This window comes from Neoarius graeffei, chromosome 1 (genome assembly GCF_027579695.1).
Source record: "Neoarius graeffei isolate fNeoGra1 chromosome 1, fNeoGra1.pri, whole genome shotgun sequence".
Lineage (NCBI taxonomy): Eukaryota > Metazoa > Chordata > Actinopteri > Siluriformes > Ariidae > Neoarius > Neoarius graeffei.
In genome coordinates this window covers 48397682-48414521 of record NC_083569.1, presented here as the reverse complement: position 1 = coordinate 48414521, position 16840 = coordinate 48397682, and the positions used below count along the sequence as shown (strand labels likewise).

Genomic DNA, 16840 nt, shown 5'->3' with positions numbered 1-16840 from the left:
GGGGTCACACCAGATACTGAAAGCAAAGGTTCACATACTTTTGCCACTCACAGATATGTAATATTGGATCATTTTCCTCAATAAATAAATGAGCAAGTATAATATTTTGGTCTCGTTTGTTTAACTGGGTTCTCTTTATCTACTTTTAGGACTTGTGTGAAAATCTGATGTTTTAGGTCATATTTATGCAGAAATATAGAAAATTCTAAAGGGTTCACAAACTTTCAACCACCACTGTGTATGTGTGTGTATAAAGAGTGGTATAGTCCACAAAGTGTACTTGTATTGTGTGTGTGTGGTGGGTTGATATACATCACACACACCCCAGTGAAAAATTTGGACACACCTAATTCAATGTTTTTTTTCTTTATTTTGATTAATTAAAAAGATGCTAATGATGAACTGTCATTTCTCTTTATGGAAATATGAATGTGACAACAGAGGTATGGTCAAGCGCCAGCTGTGGCGGCGAGGAGTCAGTTAGAACCGGCGAGTAACGCGTGATGAGATGCACCTCTGTGACAACTTGTGTCTTTTGTTTTCTTTCAGAGAGAAGCCAGTAATCAGAGAGAGTGAGAGACAGAGAGCTGCGCCACGCATGCATGTGTATGAAAAGTCGAGAGAGGAAAAAAAAAAATTTCACTGAAAAGTGATCTCCAAGTTAAAAATAAAGTGTGCATTGAGGTGTCAAGCCTGTCTTCCAGTTCCTCATTCCCTGAGCTGTAAGAGTCAGGGCTCCCCTCAGAGCCACCCACACTGAGAGTTTGGCTCAGGTGGAGTGAGCAGGTGTAGGAAAGCACCCACCAACACTTGGAGCAAGTGGCCAGGAAGAAAACGCAGTTTGCTGTGTGACTGTCCACCATGGACATATGTAATATGCAAGGGCGTAAAAAAGCTGAATGCCAGGTATATAGGCCCATACAACATCCTCTGCTCCATGAATGAGGTAACTCGCAGACTAGACCTACCACGCCAGAGTTGCATCACACCGTTTCCATGTGACATATATATTATTACAGTTGTAAATAGCCCTTATTTGACTGTATTTTTTATTATTTACTGTTCCATGGTCTCTAATGCATTAAGAAAAGACATGAAGAGTAACAAAGTCCACTAATCAACTTTTGACGAGGTACATCAATTAACTGAAACGCCTTCCAGGTGACTACCTCATAAAGCTGGTTAAGATAATGCCAATAGTGTGAAAAGTGTCATCAAGGTAAACACTGGCTACTGTGAAGAATCTAAAATATGAAAATATGTACCACATAATTCCACATCTGTGCCATAGGTTATTTTGTATATTTTTGTTGTCTTCAGTATTGTTCTACAATGTAGAAAATAGTAAAAAAACAGAAAAACCTATGAATGACGAGAGGTGTACAAACTTTGGACTGGTATCTATATCCATCGATATGGATATCGAGACACACACACCCAGTGGTAGTTGCTCAAATTTGTTCTACAGTGTGTTGCAAAAAGAGCTAATATGGTGTTTTCAAAGACGAGATGCAAACAAGCAGCTCAGTCCATTGAACTCAAGCAATGTGTAAAGATGCACTTTACCTGGCCATTGAGAACTCTTGTAAAGATAGTATCTTTGTCACGTAGCTGTAATTCCAGATCCATAAAAGTGAGTTTGTTGGTGCTGACTTGAAAACGGTCATTCGTGAAGAGAACGCCTGAGATCCTATTATAACATTCTAATGGGACTGAAGTGGCTTTCTTGGATCTTGCACACCACCCAAACCTAAAACAATAGTATACATTACCTCATTCTGTATTCATCAAGAAGAAAGGTATACAATCTCATCATGCAAGAGTTGAGCAACATTTTGACAGCTGAATAAGTAATATTTATTTACATATAAATATTTAGATTTCCAGACCTACCAAATCCAAAGAAGAATAATGCAAAAGGCGTAGAGTTCAAAACACAGATACAACTGTCAGTCATGCCAGATTCATATAGTATTTCAACAGGCCATTCCCCCCCCCATGTATTTATTTATTTATTTATTTTTGGGGGGGGGGTCTTTCTATCCACATTCACTGGATATGAGCAATCCTGCACTCTGATTGGCTACTCTACTACTAGGCTATCAGCTCATATACTGTGAGTAGAGAAAAACAAAATGGCGGAGCATGTTGCTGAACCAACTGAGAACAAAAAAACTTCACTTGAAAACAAAACCCCAAAACTTAAAGTATTTAAAATAAACCAAATCAGCTAAAAGAATATACAGTAGGGTTTTTTTTTTGTCCCCCCCCAGTATCTCCTGTTCTACACGCCAGTGCAGTCGGTGGCAGTAATGCACCTTTAAGTTGGTTTGCCAACAGCCAAAAAACCCTAAAGAAGGACCCCCAAAAACCCCCCCCACAAAATATGAAATAAAAGTATTTGATGGTAAGAATGCTTCTTTTTTATTTTTGAAGAATTATAGCATTTTTCACAAATTGCTACCATCATTTTGCTAGTTTGTTTACATTCGAAGCGGAAATGATTTTGTCGGACGTTTTGTATAAAGTTTTTATTTATCGGATTTGCAAAAAATAAAAATGTTCCAGTGAATGTAGATAGAATAACTCCGTTATTCCATTCAATCTTGTCGTACATGGCTTATAACCAAGTCAGCGCTATGCACCTCATCAGCCATCAACTCATGTATGACGCAATTTCGTGGAATAACTTAAGAAAAAATAAATCAGGTACACACACTTATGCCTTTATTTCAGCGTCATCACTCAAGAAATATGCAAAAAGAGCATATGCAAAAAGAGCATATATTTCTTGAGTGATAACGGCATAATTTTTGGGCGGCACGGTGGTGTAGTGGTTAGCGCTGTCGCCTCACAGCAAGAAGGTCCTGGGTTCGAGCCCCGGGGCCGGCGAGGGCCTTTCTGTGTGGAGTTTGCATGTTCTCCCCGTGTCCGCGTGGGTTTCCTCCGGGTGCTCCGGTTTCCCCCACAGTCCAAAGACATGCAGGTTAGGTTAACTGGTGACTCTAAATTGACCGTAGGTGTGAATGTGAGTGTGAATGGTTGTCTGTGTCTATGTGTCAGCCCTGTGATGACCTGGCGACTTGTCCAGGGTGTACCCCGCCTTTCGCCCGTAGTCAGCTGGGATAGGCTCCAGCTTGCCTGCGACCCTGTAGAAGGATAAAGCGGCTAGAGATAATGAGATGAGATGAGAAATTATGAAGCCAGTATTGTGAATCAAATCATGACTGGAGTGTATCGTTACACCACCAATACCAGGGTCCGCCAATGCTGAAATGCATTCTTACTCAAAACAAATGAAGGATTACAGGTCTACATTTATTTAACTAGCATTAAATAAACGTGGTAATATCATTACTCATCAACAGAAGAATAAGGAATTAATCGCCCATTCCAAAAGCATTCAAAGATAGGTCTTTTCCCTCTGCCATCAGCATGTGAAACAAAACCGTCTTCGTCACTCTCTGGAGCTGTAAGAGATGTGAAATCAGAAACAGTTCATTTGCATGTCAAATCAGAAAGAGAAAGTCTTCACACCACTAGCTGCACAGCTTTAAAATGGAAATTACAATCAATTTACTTCACTTTGTATGTTTTGTACAACCAGTGGCTGTAGTGACTGATGGAAAAGCCCAAGGACTTAAAGCTCATAGGCAACGGTTTTAATTTTATGCACATTTGAAATTTTATATGTTAAAATACCCTCCGTAATTTTCTTCTGGTCCCAAGAAGTATTGTTAATAAGTAATAATTAAAATAAGTTAGCGCGGATCGCGGCAAATTTCTGTTCGGCTATTTTCATGACCACTCGGCGCATGACGTCATTTAAGCCAAACAAACCGCTTGAGTTGAGTCCACTTATGTTTACTTACATTACCGTTCGGCTTGAATGCAGACATGCGTTCAGGAATTTAAAAAAATAATAAAAAAATAAAAAGCCTTATTGTCCTGTTCTACAGGGTCCCAGGCAAGCTGGAGCCTATCCCAGCTGACTATGGGCGAAAGTGGCTAGAGAAAATGAGATGAGATGCCTTATTGTTGTGCAGTGAACTGTAACAACGGGACCGGTTCAGGAAGAAGTTTTTACCTTTTTCCAAAAAAGGAGAAGAGGCAGAGCGAGTGGGCTGGCTTTTTCCGAAAAAGGAGAAGAGGCAGAGCGAGAGGGTTGGCTTTTTCCGAAAAAGGAGAAGAGGCAGAACAAGAGGGTTGGCTTTTTCCAAAAAAGGAGAAGAGGCAGAGCGAGTGGGTTGGATTTTTCCGAAAAAGGAGAAGAGGCAGAGCAAGTGGGTTGGCTTTTTCCAAAAAAGGAGAAGAGGCGGAGCGAGATGGTTGGCTTTTTCTGGAAGAAGAGAAGAGGCGGAGCGAGATGATTGGCTTTTTCTGAAAAAGGAGAAGAGGCAGAGCGAGAGGGTTGGATTTTTCTGAAAAAGGAGAAGAGGCAGAGCGAGTGGGTTGGCTTTTTCCGAAAAAGGAGAAGAGGCAGAGCGAGTGGGTTGGCTTTTTCCGAAAAAGGAGAAGAGACGGAGAGAGTGGATTGTGCACGTGAAGCCAGAGGGTGTTTTTTTTCCCAGAAGAGGGGACGAGGCAGAGAGAGTGGATTGTGTGCGTGAAACAAAATCAAGCAGTCAAAGAAGAAACTGAGCAGCAACGCTCAAGCAAAAAGAAGATTGGAGGTAAACATTTTTACTTTTGCTTGCAACTGACAAGTCAAGACTCCTGAGGGATCCTGTACAATCATTGTGGAAATAAGACAAAGGGATATTTCCTCACTTAGAGTCAGCTATAAATAGTATAATGCCGCGGATGGCAGGCTAATGTGGCCTACCGGCACACTGTCAAGTAATCGTTCCCTATATCCACTAAGGAAGGCGGTTTAATTATTCTTCAAAAGGGCTCTTATTTAGCATTACGATGAAAGTAGGAATTTATCACAATTACCAGGATAAATCGTTTGGGCGCGAGTCTTGTTGAGGTCCGGGGTCACCGCGATCAGAGTCGGCCGAGTCGCTGTCCGATTCCGAGGCTGCACGGTCAAACCAGTGAGCCACATTCACCGATTGCTTGGCAATGGCCATAGGTTCATACATATATGGTTTCACCTCTCGATATTTAATTTGGAGAGTTCCTACTTCAAAATTGCTCTCGCTTTCAGACATTTTACACAATCTCACACAACCAAAGTCTGTACACGTGTGCTCGGTTCACAGGTAAACACAGAGCTGCTCCCAGTCTCTTTGGCTTAAATGACGTCACGACGACGGTCCCCTGGCGGTGAAAGTGCGCATAAGTGAGATTTAAAGCAAACCTTCGGAAATTGGGCAAAACAGTATATTTTAACCGTTTTATTCAATTTTAGGGTGCAAATTAAACACTAGGAAAATTGAATTTGCTTTTTGGGTCGTTCTTCTAGACAATAAAGTTGATATTCTACGTTTCACCTCGGGCCATTGCCTACGACCTTTAACACTGAAAATGACTCATTTATGCACCAACTGTTTAAATCTTAAAGCTGTTGATTGAGGCAGCCCTTTGTCAATGAGGTTTTGAGGTAGACTTGAGACAGTGGGTCTCTGCATATTCCACACAAAAATACTGCACTGACAGAATTTAGAGGCATGTTTATAACTTCGAAATATACCTGATGTATGTGCATATGGGTCCTCTGGATAGGTTTCTCGATCATACAGGAAAGGATGATATCTTAGCAGTCCCTCTACTTTGGCATCTCCTTTTCTGCTGGCTTTAAACTCAAACTCTGCCACACTGGAGTTTATATATAGAGTCTGCATGTCCTTTTTTATCTCTTTTAGATTGCGTTGCCTTGACAAACGACTGTTCCGATCAATTAAACATATCTGGAAAAGAGGAAGAACAGTTATTATTATGTACAATTATTTAGTTAAGTGTCTATAAGCTGCAGCATTGATGTATAAGAGTACTAAAATTCAATTCAATGAACTTTATTGGCATGACTGCTACAGCAGGTACAGTATTGCCAATAGATTAAAATGACATTTTCATAGAACTATAATCATGAAGGAAAAACTATACGCCACAAAAAGGAGCAAAAAACAGGCCTAGAAGCAAATAACGTGAAATGAAACACAGTGTATAATATGCATTTGCTTCCCAAAAATTGACAATTAACAGGTTTTATTTTGTTATTCACTTTTAATATGTATTTAATTCTGAAATTCAAATTTAGGTAATAAGGGTCTGTACATTTTAATGTACTATTCACAATCATTTATTTTTAAATATGGTAATGAAGAGGATAAAAGGGAAGCATGTTTTCAGTACAAAATAAGATGTGCTTATTCTCCAAGTGCCTACATCCATATTATTATTTCATAAACGTCCACAATGACGGTCTTTGTCTAAATAAAATTTTCTGTGCATATAATCAAATATTTACATACCTGAATGTCTATGTTTGACATGGTTTTGGGGGCTTGTCCTTCTCTCATGTCATTTCCATGTATACCATGAACATAGTAATGATAGATGTGCCTTAAATAATAATTAAAATTAATTAAAAAAAGAAAAACAGAATTAATATGATGACAATGTGCATCAGTAGTGTGTAGGTATGTATGCTTTGAAACTCACGCCAGCTCTCTGGTCCAGGAGTCGAAATCCTGTTTTAGGTAAGCAACATGCTCTGGCTGGACTGCAGTTATGACTATAGTGGTAAAACTTTCCTTGCCTTCCTCTTCCAGAACCAGAGGCTGCAAGAAACGATCTTCATCCTCTCTCAAATGAGCGGCATATCCTGGCTGTGCATTAATTTGCAAGGAGTGGTATTAGGTATTTAATAAAACTACAAGTGCACAGAAGGTGAGAAAAACACAAATATACTTTACAAATTCAATTTGGAGATTATGTAATATTAAAAATACTTGACCATTCCCATTTACCTTCCTGTTCCGGATGAAACCGGAATAAATTTCTTTGTTGTTTTTCTCCTTCTGCTCAAAGTCTTCTTTAGACATGACAAACTCATGTACATCTGGAGAGCCAACTGGCTTACTTATGATCTATAGTGAGTATTTAAAATAAATAAATAAATAAATAAATAGAAATCTCTCTCTCTCACTCACACACACGTGCATCTCAAACAATTAGAATATCACAAAGTTTTTTTTATTTAATTCAAAAAGGTAAACTTTTATATATTGTATATTCATGTAAAGTGAAACATTTCAAGCCGGTTTTTAATTTTGATTATGGCTTATAGCTCATGAAAATCAGAAATCCAGTGTCTCAAGTTATAAGAATATTTCCTAAGCTCAATCAAAAATGGATTTAAAATACAGAAATGTCCAACTTCTGAAAAGTATGTTTATTCATACACGCAATATTTGTTCGGGGCTCCTTTACCCTGCTTTGATAACAGTTTTCAGCTTGTCTGTATTTTTGGGTCGGGTGTTTCTCAATATTCTCTTGACAATACCCCATAGATTCTCTGTGGAGTTCAGGTCAGGGGAGTTGACTGGCCAATCAAGCAACATGATATCATGGTCAGCAAACCATTTGGTAGTAGTTTTGGCACTGTAGGTAGGTGCCAAATCCTGCTGGAAAAGGAAATTGGCATCTCCATAAAGCTTGTCAGCAGATGGAAGCATGAAGTGCTCTATAATCTTGTGGTAGACGGCTGCGCTGACTTTGGACTTGATAGAACATAGTGAACCAACACCAGCAAATGACATGGCATCCTAAATCATCACAGACTGCGGAAACTTCATAGTGGACTTCAAACACCTTAGATTCTGTGTCTCTCCACTCTTCCTCTAGACCCTGGGACCTTGATTTTCCAAACGAAATGCAAAATTTACTTTCATCTCAAAAGATGATTTTGGATCACTGAGTAACAGTCAAGTTCTTTCTTTCCTTAGCCCAGCCTCAGTCCACTCTTTGTGAAGCTCTCCCAAGTTCTTGAATCAATTTTATTTGACAATCCTCTTAAGGCTATGGTCATCCCTGTTGCTTGTGCACCTTTTCCAGCCAGCCTTTTCAGCTATGACCTTCTGTGGCTTACCCTCCTTGTGGAGGGCATTGATGCCTCCACACCATTTTCTGGACAACTGTCAAGTCAGCAGTCTTCCCCATGATTGTGGTTGCGTGTACTGAACTAGACTAAGAGATACACGGTATTTATACTGTTTTACTCAAACTCAAAATGAAAATTTCCTAATATTTTGAGATGCTTTTTTTGTGCTGTAGGCCATACTTATCAAAATTAACATAGAAAAGTGCCTGAATATAGAAAAATATTACAACCCCAATTCCAAAAAAGTTGGGACAAAGTACAAATTGTAAATAAAAACGGAATGCAATAATTTACAAATCTCAAAAACTGATATTGTATTCTCAATAGAACAGACAACATATCAAATGTCGAAAGTGAGACATTTTGAAATTTCATGCCAAATATTGGCTCATTTGAAATTTCACGACAGCAACACATCTCAAAAAAGTTGGGACAGGGGCAATAAGAGGCTGGAAAAGTTAAAGGTACAAAAAAGGAACAGCTGGAGGACCAAATTGCAACTCATTAGGTCAATTGGCAATAGGTCATTAACATGACTGGGTATAAAAAGAGCATCTTGGAGTGGCAGCGGCTCTCAGAAGTAAAGATGGGAAGAGGATCACCAATCCCCCTAATTCTGTGCCGACAAATAGTGGAGCAATATCAGAAAGGAGTTCGACAGTGTAAAATTGGAAAGAGTTTGAACATATCATCATCTACAGTGCATGATATCATCAAAAGATTCAGAGAATCTGGAAGAATCTCTGTGCATAAGGGTCAAGGCCGGAAAACCATACTGGGTGCCCGTGATCTTCGGGCCCTTAGACGGCACTGCATCACATACAGGCATGCTTCTGTATTGGAAATCACAAAATGGGCTCAGGAAAATTTCCAGAGAACATTATCTGTGAACACAATTCACCGTGCCATCCGCCGTTGCCAGCTAAAACTCTATAGTTCAAAGAAGAAGCCGTATCTAAACATGATCCAGAAGACGTCTTCTCTGGGCCAAGGCTCATTTAAAATGGACTGTGGCAAAGTGGAAAACTGTTCTGTGGTCAGACGAATCAAAATTTGAAGTTCTTTATGGAAATCAGGGACGCCGTGTCATTCGGACTAAAGAGGAGAAGGACGACCCAAGTTGTTATCAGCGCTCAGTTCAGAAGCCTGCATCTCTGATGGTATGGGGTTGCATTAGTGCGTGTGGCATGGGCAGCTTACACATCTGGAAAGACACCATCAATGCTGAAAGGTATATCCAGGTTCTAGAGCAACATATGCTCCCATCCAGACGACGTCTCTTTCAGGGAAGACCTTGCATTTTCCAACATGAAAATGCCAAACCGCATACTGCATCAATTACAGCATCATGGCTGCGTAGAAGAAGGGTCCGGGTACTGAACTGGCCAGCCTGCAGTCCAGATCTTTCACCCATAGAAAACATTTGGCGCATCATAAAACGGAAGATACGACAAAAAAGACCTAAGACAGTTGAGCAACTAGAATCCTACATTAGACAAGAATGGGTTAACATTCCTATCCCTAAACTTGAGCAACTTGTCTCCTCAGTCCCCAGACGTTTACAGACTGTTGTAAAGAGAAAAGGGGATGTCTCACAGTGGGAAACATGGCCTTGTCCCAACTTTTTTGAGACGTGTTGTTGTCATGAAATTTAAAATCACCCAATTTTTCTCTTTAAATGATACATTTTCTCAGTTTAAACATTTGATATGTCATCTATGTTCTATTCTGAATAAAATATGGAATTTTGAAACTTCCACATCATTGCATTCCGTTTTTATTTACAATTTGTACTTTGTCCCAACTTTTTTGGAATCGGGGTTGTAGAATATAAAGAATAATTTCATAATTATATATTAAATTTTCACTTTCTTAAATAACTCATGGAAAATATTGAACTTTTTCATGATATTCTAATTGTTTGAGATGCACTAGTGTGTGTCTATAAAAATAAACAGTCACACAGTCTACATGTTTCGAGAGCATTAAATGGCATTATAGTCTATCAGAAAGTATCTGGTAGCCACAGTGGGGATTTACAATCTTTCGCAATCAGATTTTTCAGTTTTTTAAAAAGTTGACACAAATGAAAGTATACTATTTAGCAATGTTTAAAAACATTAAATGCAAAGCAAATTGATAGGTGTGAAGTTTCATAAATGTAGGCTAAATTCTAGTGCTTTGTATTTCATTACATAGTCAGGCTACAATTAAGCTGCAAGAAGTTTAGCCTCCCAAGTGTAGCATGTGTTACAAATAGTAAGAGAGTAGAAATTAACAATTTTTACAACTATTGAGCTTCCTGTTGCACCATGCTAACTATTAAAGTTCTAAAACAGTGCAAATGGATGGGGTGCAGCACCTACCCGTACAGACTGGCCTATATAAAACACAGCCTGCTTGCCTCCAACGCCAAAGTAGGAGATGTCACTGTTCAGACTGCGAGGGACTGCACTGGGACGCACATATCCTGACTCATCACTGCTGAAAAACATTAAATGTTGCAAGCCATCAAGAAAATTATCAGTTATATCCAAGAAACACCACAATATTGTCATTTTGATCGTAAACTCCTATGACTGGTAATTGAAAGGTCAATCAGGTAAGCATCATTCAGTGCGTTTACATGCACATAGAGAAAATCAAATTTCTGCCGTTGCTCGACTGAAATCGAAGTTCTAAATGCCATGGAAACACCTTAGCTAGGCTGAAATCGAGCCGAACTGGATTTCTCATAATCGAGCTACACGACCTAGATTATGCGATTTTTGCCGAGCTACTTAGTGCATGTAAACCCTATCGAGCTACGTAGTCGAGCTACTTACTTCAGCACTGCCCCTTCCGGAAGTGACGAGTGACGAGACCACAAGCGGGAAACACAACAGCCTCGGTCGGCATAACAACGAATCATGACAACGGCATGAATCTTTTCTTTTTGTGGCATTGTTTGCACTGTTAAAATTTAGCTCACTTACTGTATCACCAAATACATCTGTACAGCTGTTGCATAGCTGTGAATTGTGTACATAAACAAGTCATTGCATTTGTGTGTGTGTGTGTGTGTGTGTGTGTGTGTGTGTGTGTGTGTATGTATAGATGTCCAACATCTGAAGAATGTCAATAAAAACAAAACAATTGAACTTTTTGTGTGTTTAAGACAAGTTAAATTGTAAGCAAAAAATGGACTTTAGAAAAATATACAATTGTGCAAAATAAGTTGTCTTACAAAAAACAGTGGTCTGCGCAGGACAATTTGTAGCCATACAGTCTGTTAGAGCAAGCCTAACAGCTTGAGCACGGAACTTGTGAACACGGAACTGCCAGTGTTGCCAGATTGGGCGGTTTTAAGTGCATTTTGGCGGATTTGAACATGTTTTGGGCTGGAAAACGTCAGCAGTATCTGGCAACACTGCTGATAACTTTGTTTATACACTTGAATAGCTCTTCTTCATGACGACAACCGGAAGTGTACCAACACGATGGGGCGTGTAGCGCCACCTGTGGCTCGGGTGCACAATGTACCTCACACAATAGCTCGATTTCCTTGTGTGCATGTAGGACTGGATTTCTCTGGCACCCCTGCTGGGACCCTTAGCTCGATTACCGACAGTAGCTCGATTTGGATGTGCATGTAAACGCACTGATTGTGTGAAGGAATTCATTTTGAGAAATATATTTTTACCCATTTACACTAGATCACCACCACTTGTTCATAACAACTCTCACTGATTATTACACATCATGTAGAAAAGTGTTTCTCAACCAGTGTGCCATGCCACACTGTACCAAGGCATTTTGAGGAACTCCATGTGTTTTTAATACAGGCTCATGAAATAGTACACCAAGGTCACTGGTTTTTAATTAAAACATTTGTACGTATTCACTTATATAAAACTTTTGCAATTATTTTGTTCTAAAGAGGCTTTAGTCCCATTCTCAGTTTGATTTTGAAAATAAATTTAGGTCAGAGGCGGAGGATTAAATGTGACTGGTAAAAACGATTGTTCCAATTGTTCACACTTTTCTACATGATGTAATAATCAGTGAGAGTTGTTATGAACAAGTGGTGGTGATCTAGTGTAAATGGGTAAAAATATAGGATTAGTGACTGGTAAAAGCGATTGTTCCAATTGTTGTCAGTTCCATGTTGCAAGTGCAACGTGTGTGTATTTATACCCTGTCACTAGTCATGTTTATGAGGCCAGCAGTGGTAGGAAAGAAACTGTTTCTGTGGCATGAGGTTTTGGTCTTGATGGACCGCAGCCTCCTGCCAGAGGGGAGAAGTGTCTCAAAGGAGTTTATGTCCGGGGTGGGAGGGATCAGCCACAATCTTTCCTGCCCGCCTCAGTGTCCTGTAGGTGAACAGGTCCTCAAGTGAAGGCAGGCTGCAGCTGATCACCTTCTCTGCCGAGCGAATGACACCCTACAATCTACCCTTGTTCCTGACAGAGGTAGCAGCGCACTAGATGGTGATAGAGGAGGTGATGGATTCAACGATGGCTGCGTAGAAGTGCACCATCATTGTCTTTGGCAGGTTGAACAACTTTAACTGTTGCAGGAAGTGCATCCTCTGCTGTCCTTTTGACATGAGGGAGCTGATGTTCAGTAACCACTTCAGGTCCTGGGCGATTATGGTGCCCAGGAAGCAGAAGCACTCCACAGTGTCCACTGGTGAGCCACGCAGGGTGATGGGGAGAGGAGGGGCTGGGTTCTTCCTGAAGTCCACAATCATTTCCATTGTTTTTGCAGCATTTAGCTCCAGTTTGTTTTGGCTGCACCACGTCACCAGATGGTCGATTTCCTACCTGTAGGCGGACTCGTCCTCACCAGAGAGGAGTCCAATGAGGGTGGCGTCATCCATGAACTTCAGGAGCAGCTGTTCGTATACAGGGAGAAGAGCAGAGGAGAAAGAACTCAGCCTTGGGGGGGGGGGGGGGGGGGGGGGACGATATCCAGTGCTGATTGTCCGAGTGTTGGAGACATGCTTCCCCAACCTCACTTGCTGCTTCCTGTCAGTCAGGAAGTCAGTGATCCACCTGCAGGTGGGGTCGGGCACATTTAGCTGTGACCATTTGTCCTGTAGCAGAGCTGGAATGGTGGTGTTGAACGCAGAGCTGAAGTCCACACACAAGATCTTGGCATGGGTTCCTGGGGAATCCAAGTGCTGGAGGATAAAGTGGAGGGCCGTGTTGACGGCATCGTCCACAGACCTGCTGGCTCTGTAGGCGAACAGTAGGGGGTCCAGAAGGGGGTCTGTAATGGTTTTGAGGTGGGAGAGGACAAGATGCTCAAAGGATTTCATCACCACGGAGGTGAGGGCGATGGGTCTGTAGTTATTGAGTCCTGTAGTCCTTGCTTTTTTGGGGATGGCTATGATGGTGGAGGACTTGAAACAGGCTGGCACGTGGCATGTCTCCAGTGAGGTGTTGAAAATGTCTGAACACTGGAGACAACTGGTCGGCACAGTTTCTCAAAGTGGATGAAGAGACAGTCAGGTCCAGCTGATTTACGGGGGTTCTGGCTCTTGAACAGTCTATTAAGTCAAGTCAACTTTATTGTCAAATATGCTATACATGCTCGACATACAGCACAGATGAAATATCAGTCCTCTCTGACCCACGGTGCAAACAGGCAATGCAATAAATAAAAATAGAATAACTGAAAAAAAAAAAAAAACAATATAAACAGTATAAACACTCTAGATAGGAACTAGACATAGACTAAACACTCAGACAATATAAACAGTGTAAATAAACAATATAAACACTAATAAGAACAAGACAGACTAAACACTCAGACAATATAAACAGTGTAAACACTAGACAAGAACTACACACAGACTAAACACTCAAACAGACAACAGTATAAACACTCGAGATATGAACTAGACGTAGACTAAACACTCATACACACACACACACACACACACACACACACACATTGGTTCAAATAACCAAACAGTCAAGGGCACTTGAGGTATAGCAGGTAAACATGAAATAAGCAGTATAAACAAAGTAGCAGCTGTTAAGATGAGGTAGTGCGGAATAGTGCAAATGAGCGCAGTAAAGTGAGATGTGCGGTAAAGTGAGATGTGCGGTCCCCGAGTTCCGTGTGTTAATGAACGATGAGATGTATGTATATAATGTGTGTGTGTGTGTGTTGGGGGGGGAAACTGTGAGGGTGACATGTCAGATGCTGAAGGGGGGGCAGGGGGGTGTGCGGGCAGAATCTGTGGCAGGGGGCAGAGGGGGGAGGAGGGGCAGAACAGGGAGGGAGTTGAGCCTCCTGACCACCTGGTGAAAGAAACTGTCCTTGAGCCTGCTGGTTTTGGCCTGGAGACTCCGCAGTCTCCTCCCCGACGGCAGCAGGCTGAAGAGGTTGTGAGATGGGTGGGTGGGGTCACCTGCAATCCTGATGGCTTTGCGGGTGAGGCGGGAGTTATAAATATCCATTAGAGAAGGGAGACAGACACCAATGATCCTCTCAGCTGCTCTCACGATGCGCTGCAGAGACTTGCAGCAGGACACGGTGCAGGCGCCGTACCACACGGTGATGCAGCTGGTCAGGATGTTCTCGATGGTGCCTCTTAACATCCCTCTCCTGAATAGCGAGAAGTGCAGTGGGGGAGGAGGTGGAGGGGGCCTCTGGTGTGGACAGAGATGAGAAGTGGGCTCCTGAACAGAGAGTACGTGGGGGTGTTGGGGTGAAGGTGGTGATTGTGGAGGGAGCCATCAGGGCTGTCCCATTGCTTTTCAAAACAGCAGAAGAAGGTGTTAAGGTCATTTGCAAGGTGAAAGTTGTTGACAGAGTGAGGGGGTTTGAGTTTGTAGTTTGTGATTTGCCTTAGCCCTCTCCAGACAGATACAGAGTCATTAGTCGAGAACTGGTGTTATAGTTTCTCAGAATACAACCTTTTAGCATCTCTCACCACCTTGCTAAACCTGTACTTGGACTCTTTAAACCCGTCCCTGTCCCCACTTTTGAACGCCTCCTCCTTCTGCCATCTCAGCTGTCTGAGTCTAGCTGTGAACCAGGGCTTGTCATTATAACTCACCCCGGTGAGAGTTGGTATACAGTTGTCCTCACAGAAGCTGACAAATGAAGTCATTGCCTCTGTGGTGGGTCTCATCTAAACTGTTGGTGACAGTCCTGAAACATCCCAGTCTGCTGAGTCCAGACATGCCCGAAGGTCCTCCACAGCCTCCTTGCTCCACTTCCTTGATGTCCTCACAACAGATTTGCTAAGCTTTAGCTTCTGTTTGTATGAAGGAATTAGGTGGACCATGACATGGTCGGAGTGGCCCAGTGCAGCGCAAGGGACGGCGTGATAAGCATCGTTAACTGTTGCATAACAGTGATTCAAAACATTCTCCTCTCTGGTTGGACACTGAATAAACTGTTCACATTTGGGGAGTTCATGGGAGAGATAACCTTTGAAAGTCGCCAAGGACAATAACTAGAGTCCGGGTTGTCCCGCTCCACACGCAGTATCTGGTCGGAGAGTAAGCGCTGTGCCTCCTGCACGTTAGCTTGTGGTGGAATGTAAGACCAGAATGAATGATGCAAACTCGAAAGGGGAGTAAAAGGGTTTGCAGTTAATGAAAAAAAGATTCCAGATCAGGAGAGCAGTGTTGATGGATCATAGTCACATCATTACACCAGCCACTATTTGTATAAAAACAGATTCCTACACCTTTAGTTTTGCCAGAGAGTTCTAAAGCAGTGAACACACACAAGTGAGTAATAAGCGCACACACATACCCAGAGCAGTGGGCAGCTATGATACAGCACCCAGGGAACAGTTGGGGGTTAGGTGCCTTGCCCAAAAGCACTTCAGCCCAATCTTCAGGCCATGGCTGCCCCATATTAACCTAACCGCATGTCTCTGGACTGTGGGGAAACTGGAGCACCCAGAGGAAACCCACGCAGACACAGGAGAAACATACTAACTCCACACAGAAAGGCTCCTGTCAGCTGTTGGGCTCGAACCCAGAACCTTCTTGCCGTGAGGCAACAGTGCTAACCACTACACCACCGTGTCATGTATAGCGGATAGAACCATATAGGCTCAGGATTACTTTGGCAAACCTTTGTCAAGCACCACATTATGGAATTACATCCACAAATGCCAATTAAAACTTTACTATGCAAAAAGAAAGCCTTATGTTAATTGTGTCCAGAAGAGCCATCAACTTCTCTGGCTCAGAGGCATCTGAGACACACAATCACACAGTGGAAATGTGTATTGTGGTCAGATGAAACAGTATTCCAGGTTTTTTTTTTTTGGAAGAAATTGACACCATGTGCGCCGGACCAAAGAGAAAAAGGAACACATTTTTGAAATGTGTTGCAAGAATCAAAATTGAAAGCATGTTTTTACTTTGGAAAAAACAAACAATAAAATTCAAAAGATAAAACATCAAATAACGTGCTGTTCTATTGTTTTGAATGGAATACATGTCAAAACTTATTTACAAGTCACTGTTTTTGGTTTCAATTTCAAGACACCATCCCTACTTTTTTCTGATCTGGGGTTGTAAATTATACGATTGCCTACCTGACTTAATTATAAGTTTGACAATTATGACAGTCTGCTGTAGTAAAACGTGGGTCAAATCTCACGAATGACATTGCACACAATGTGTGTGACATTCTTCAAAACTGATAACTTCAAATGGGTGTGCCTTGATATTCTGGGTTAACCTTCGATGTTCCTTAACCACAAAAAGGTTGTATAATGCTGGCATATAATACTGTAGTATCTAGCTGTGTTAATAACATTGTATTAAA

The 16840-nt window shown here is 41.5% G+C and overlaps 1 protein-coding gene across 2 annotated transcripts in view; it reads right to left on the bottom strand.

The window, feature by feature from the left end:
- The window catches only part of smchd1 (structural maintenance of chromosomes flexible hinge domain containing 1), a 127324-nt gene that overhangs the window by 70107 nt on the left and 40377 nt on the right, over nt 1-16840 (bottom strand). The window contains exons 6-12 of one of the 2 annotated variants that reach the window (XM_060932905.1): nt 10417-10534; nt 6918-7037; nt 6610-6776; nt 6420-6510; nt 5639-5855; nt 3359-3470; nt 1567-1750 (exon numbers count right to left, since the gene is read on the bottom strand). In XM_060932905.1, coding sequence (XP_060788888.1) covers nt 1567-1750; nt 3359-3470; nt 5639-5855; nt 6420-6510; nt 6610-6776; nt 6918-7037; nt 10417-10534 — 1009 coding nt within the window. The remainder of the gene's footprint in view (nt 1-1566; nt 1751-3358; nt 3471-5638; nt 5856-6419; nt 6511-6609; nt 6777-6917; nt 7038-10416; nt 10535-16840) is intronic. The other variant, XM_060932911.1, reaches the window with a different exon arrangement.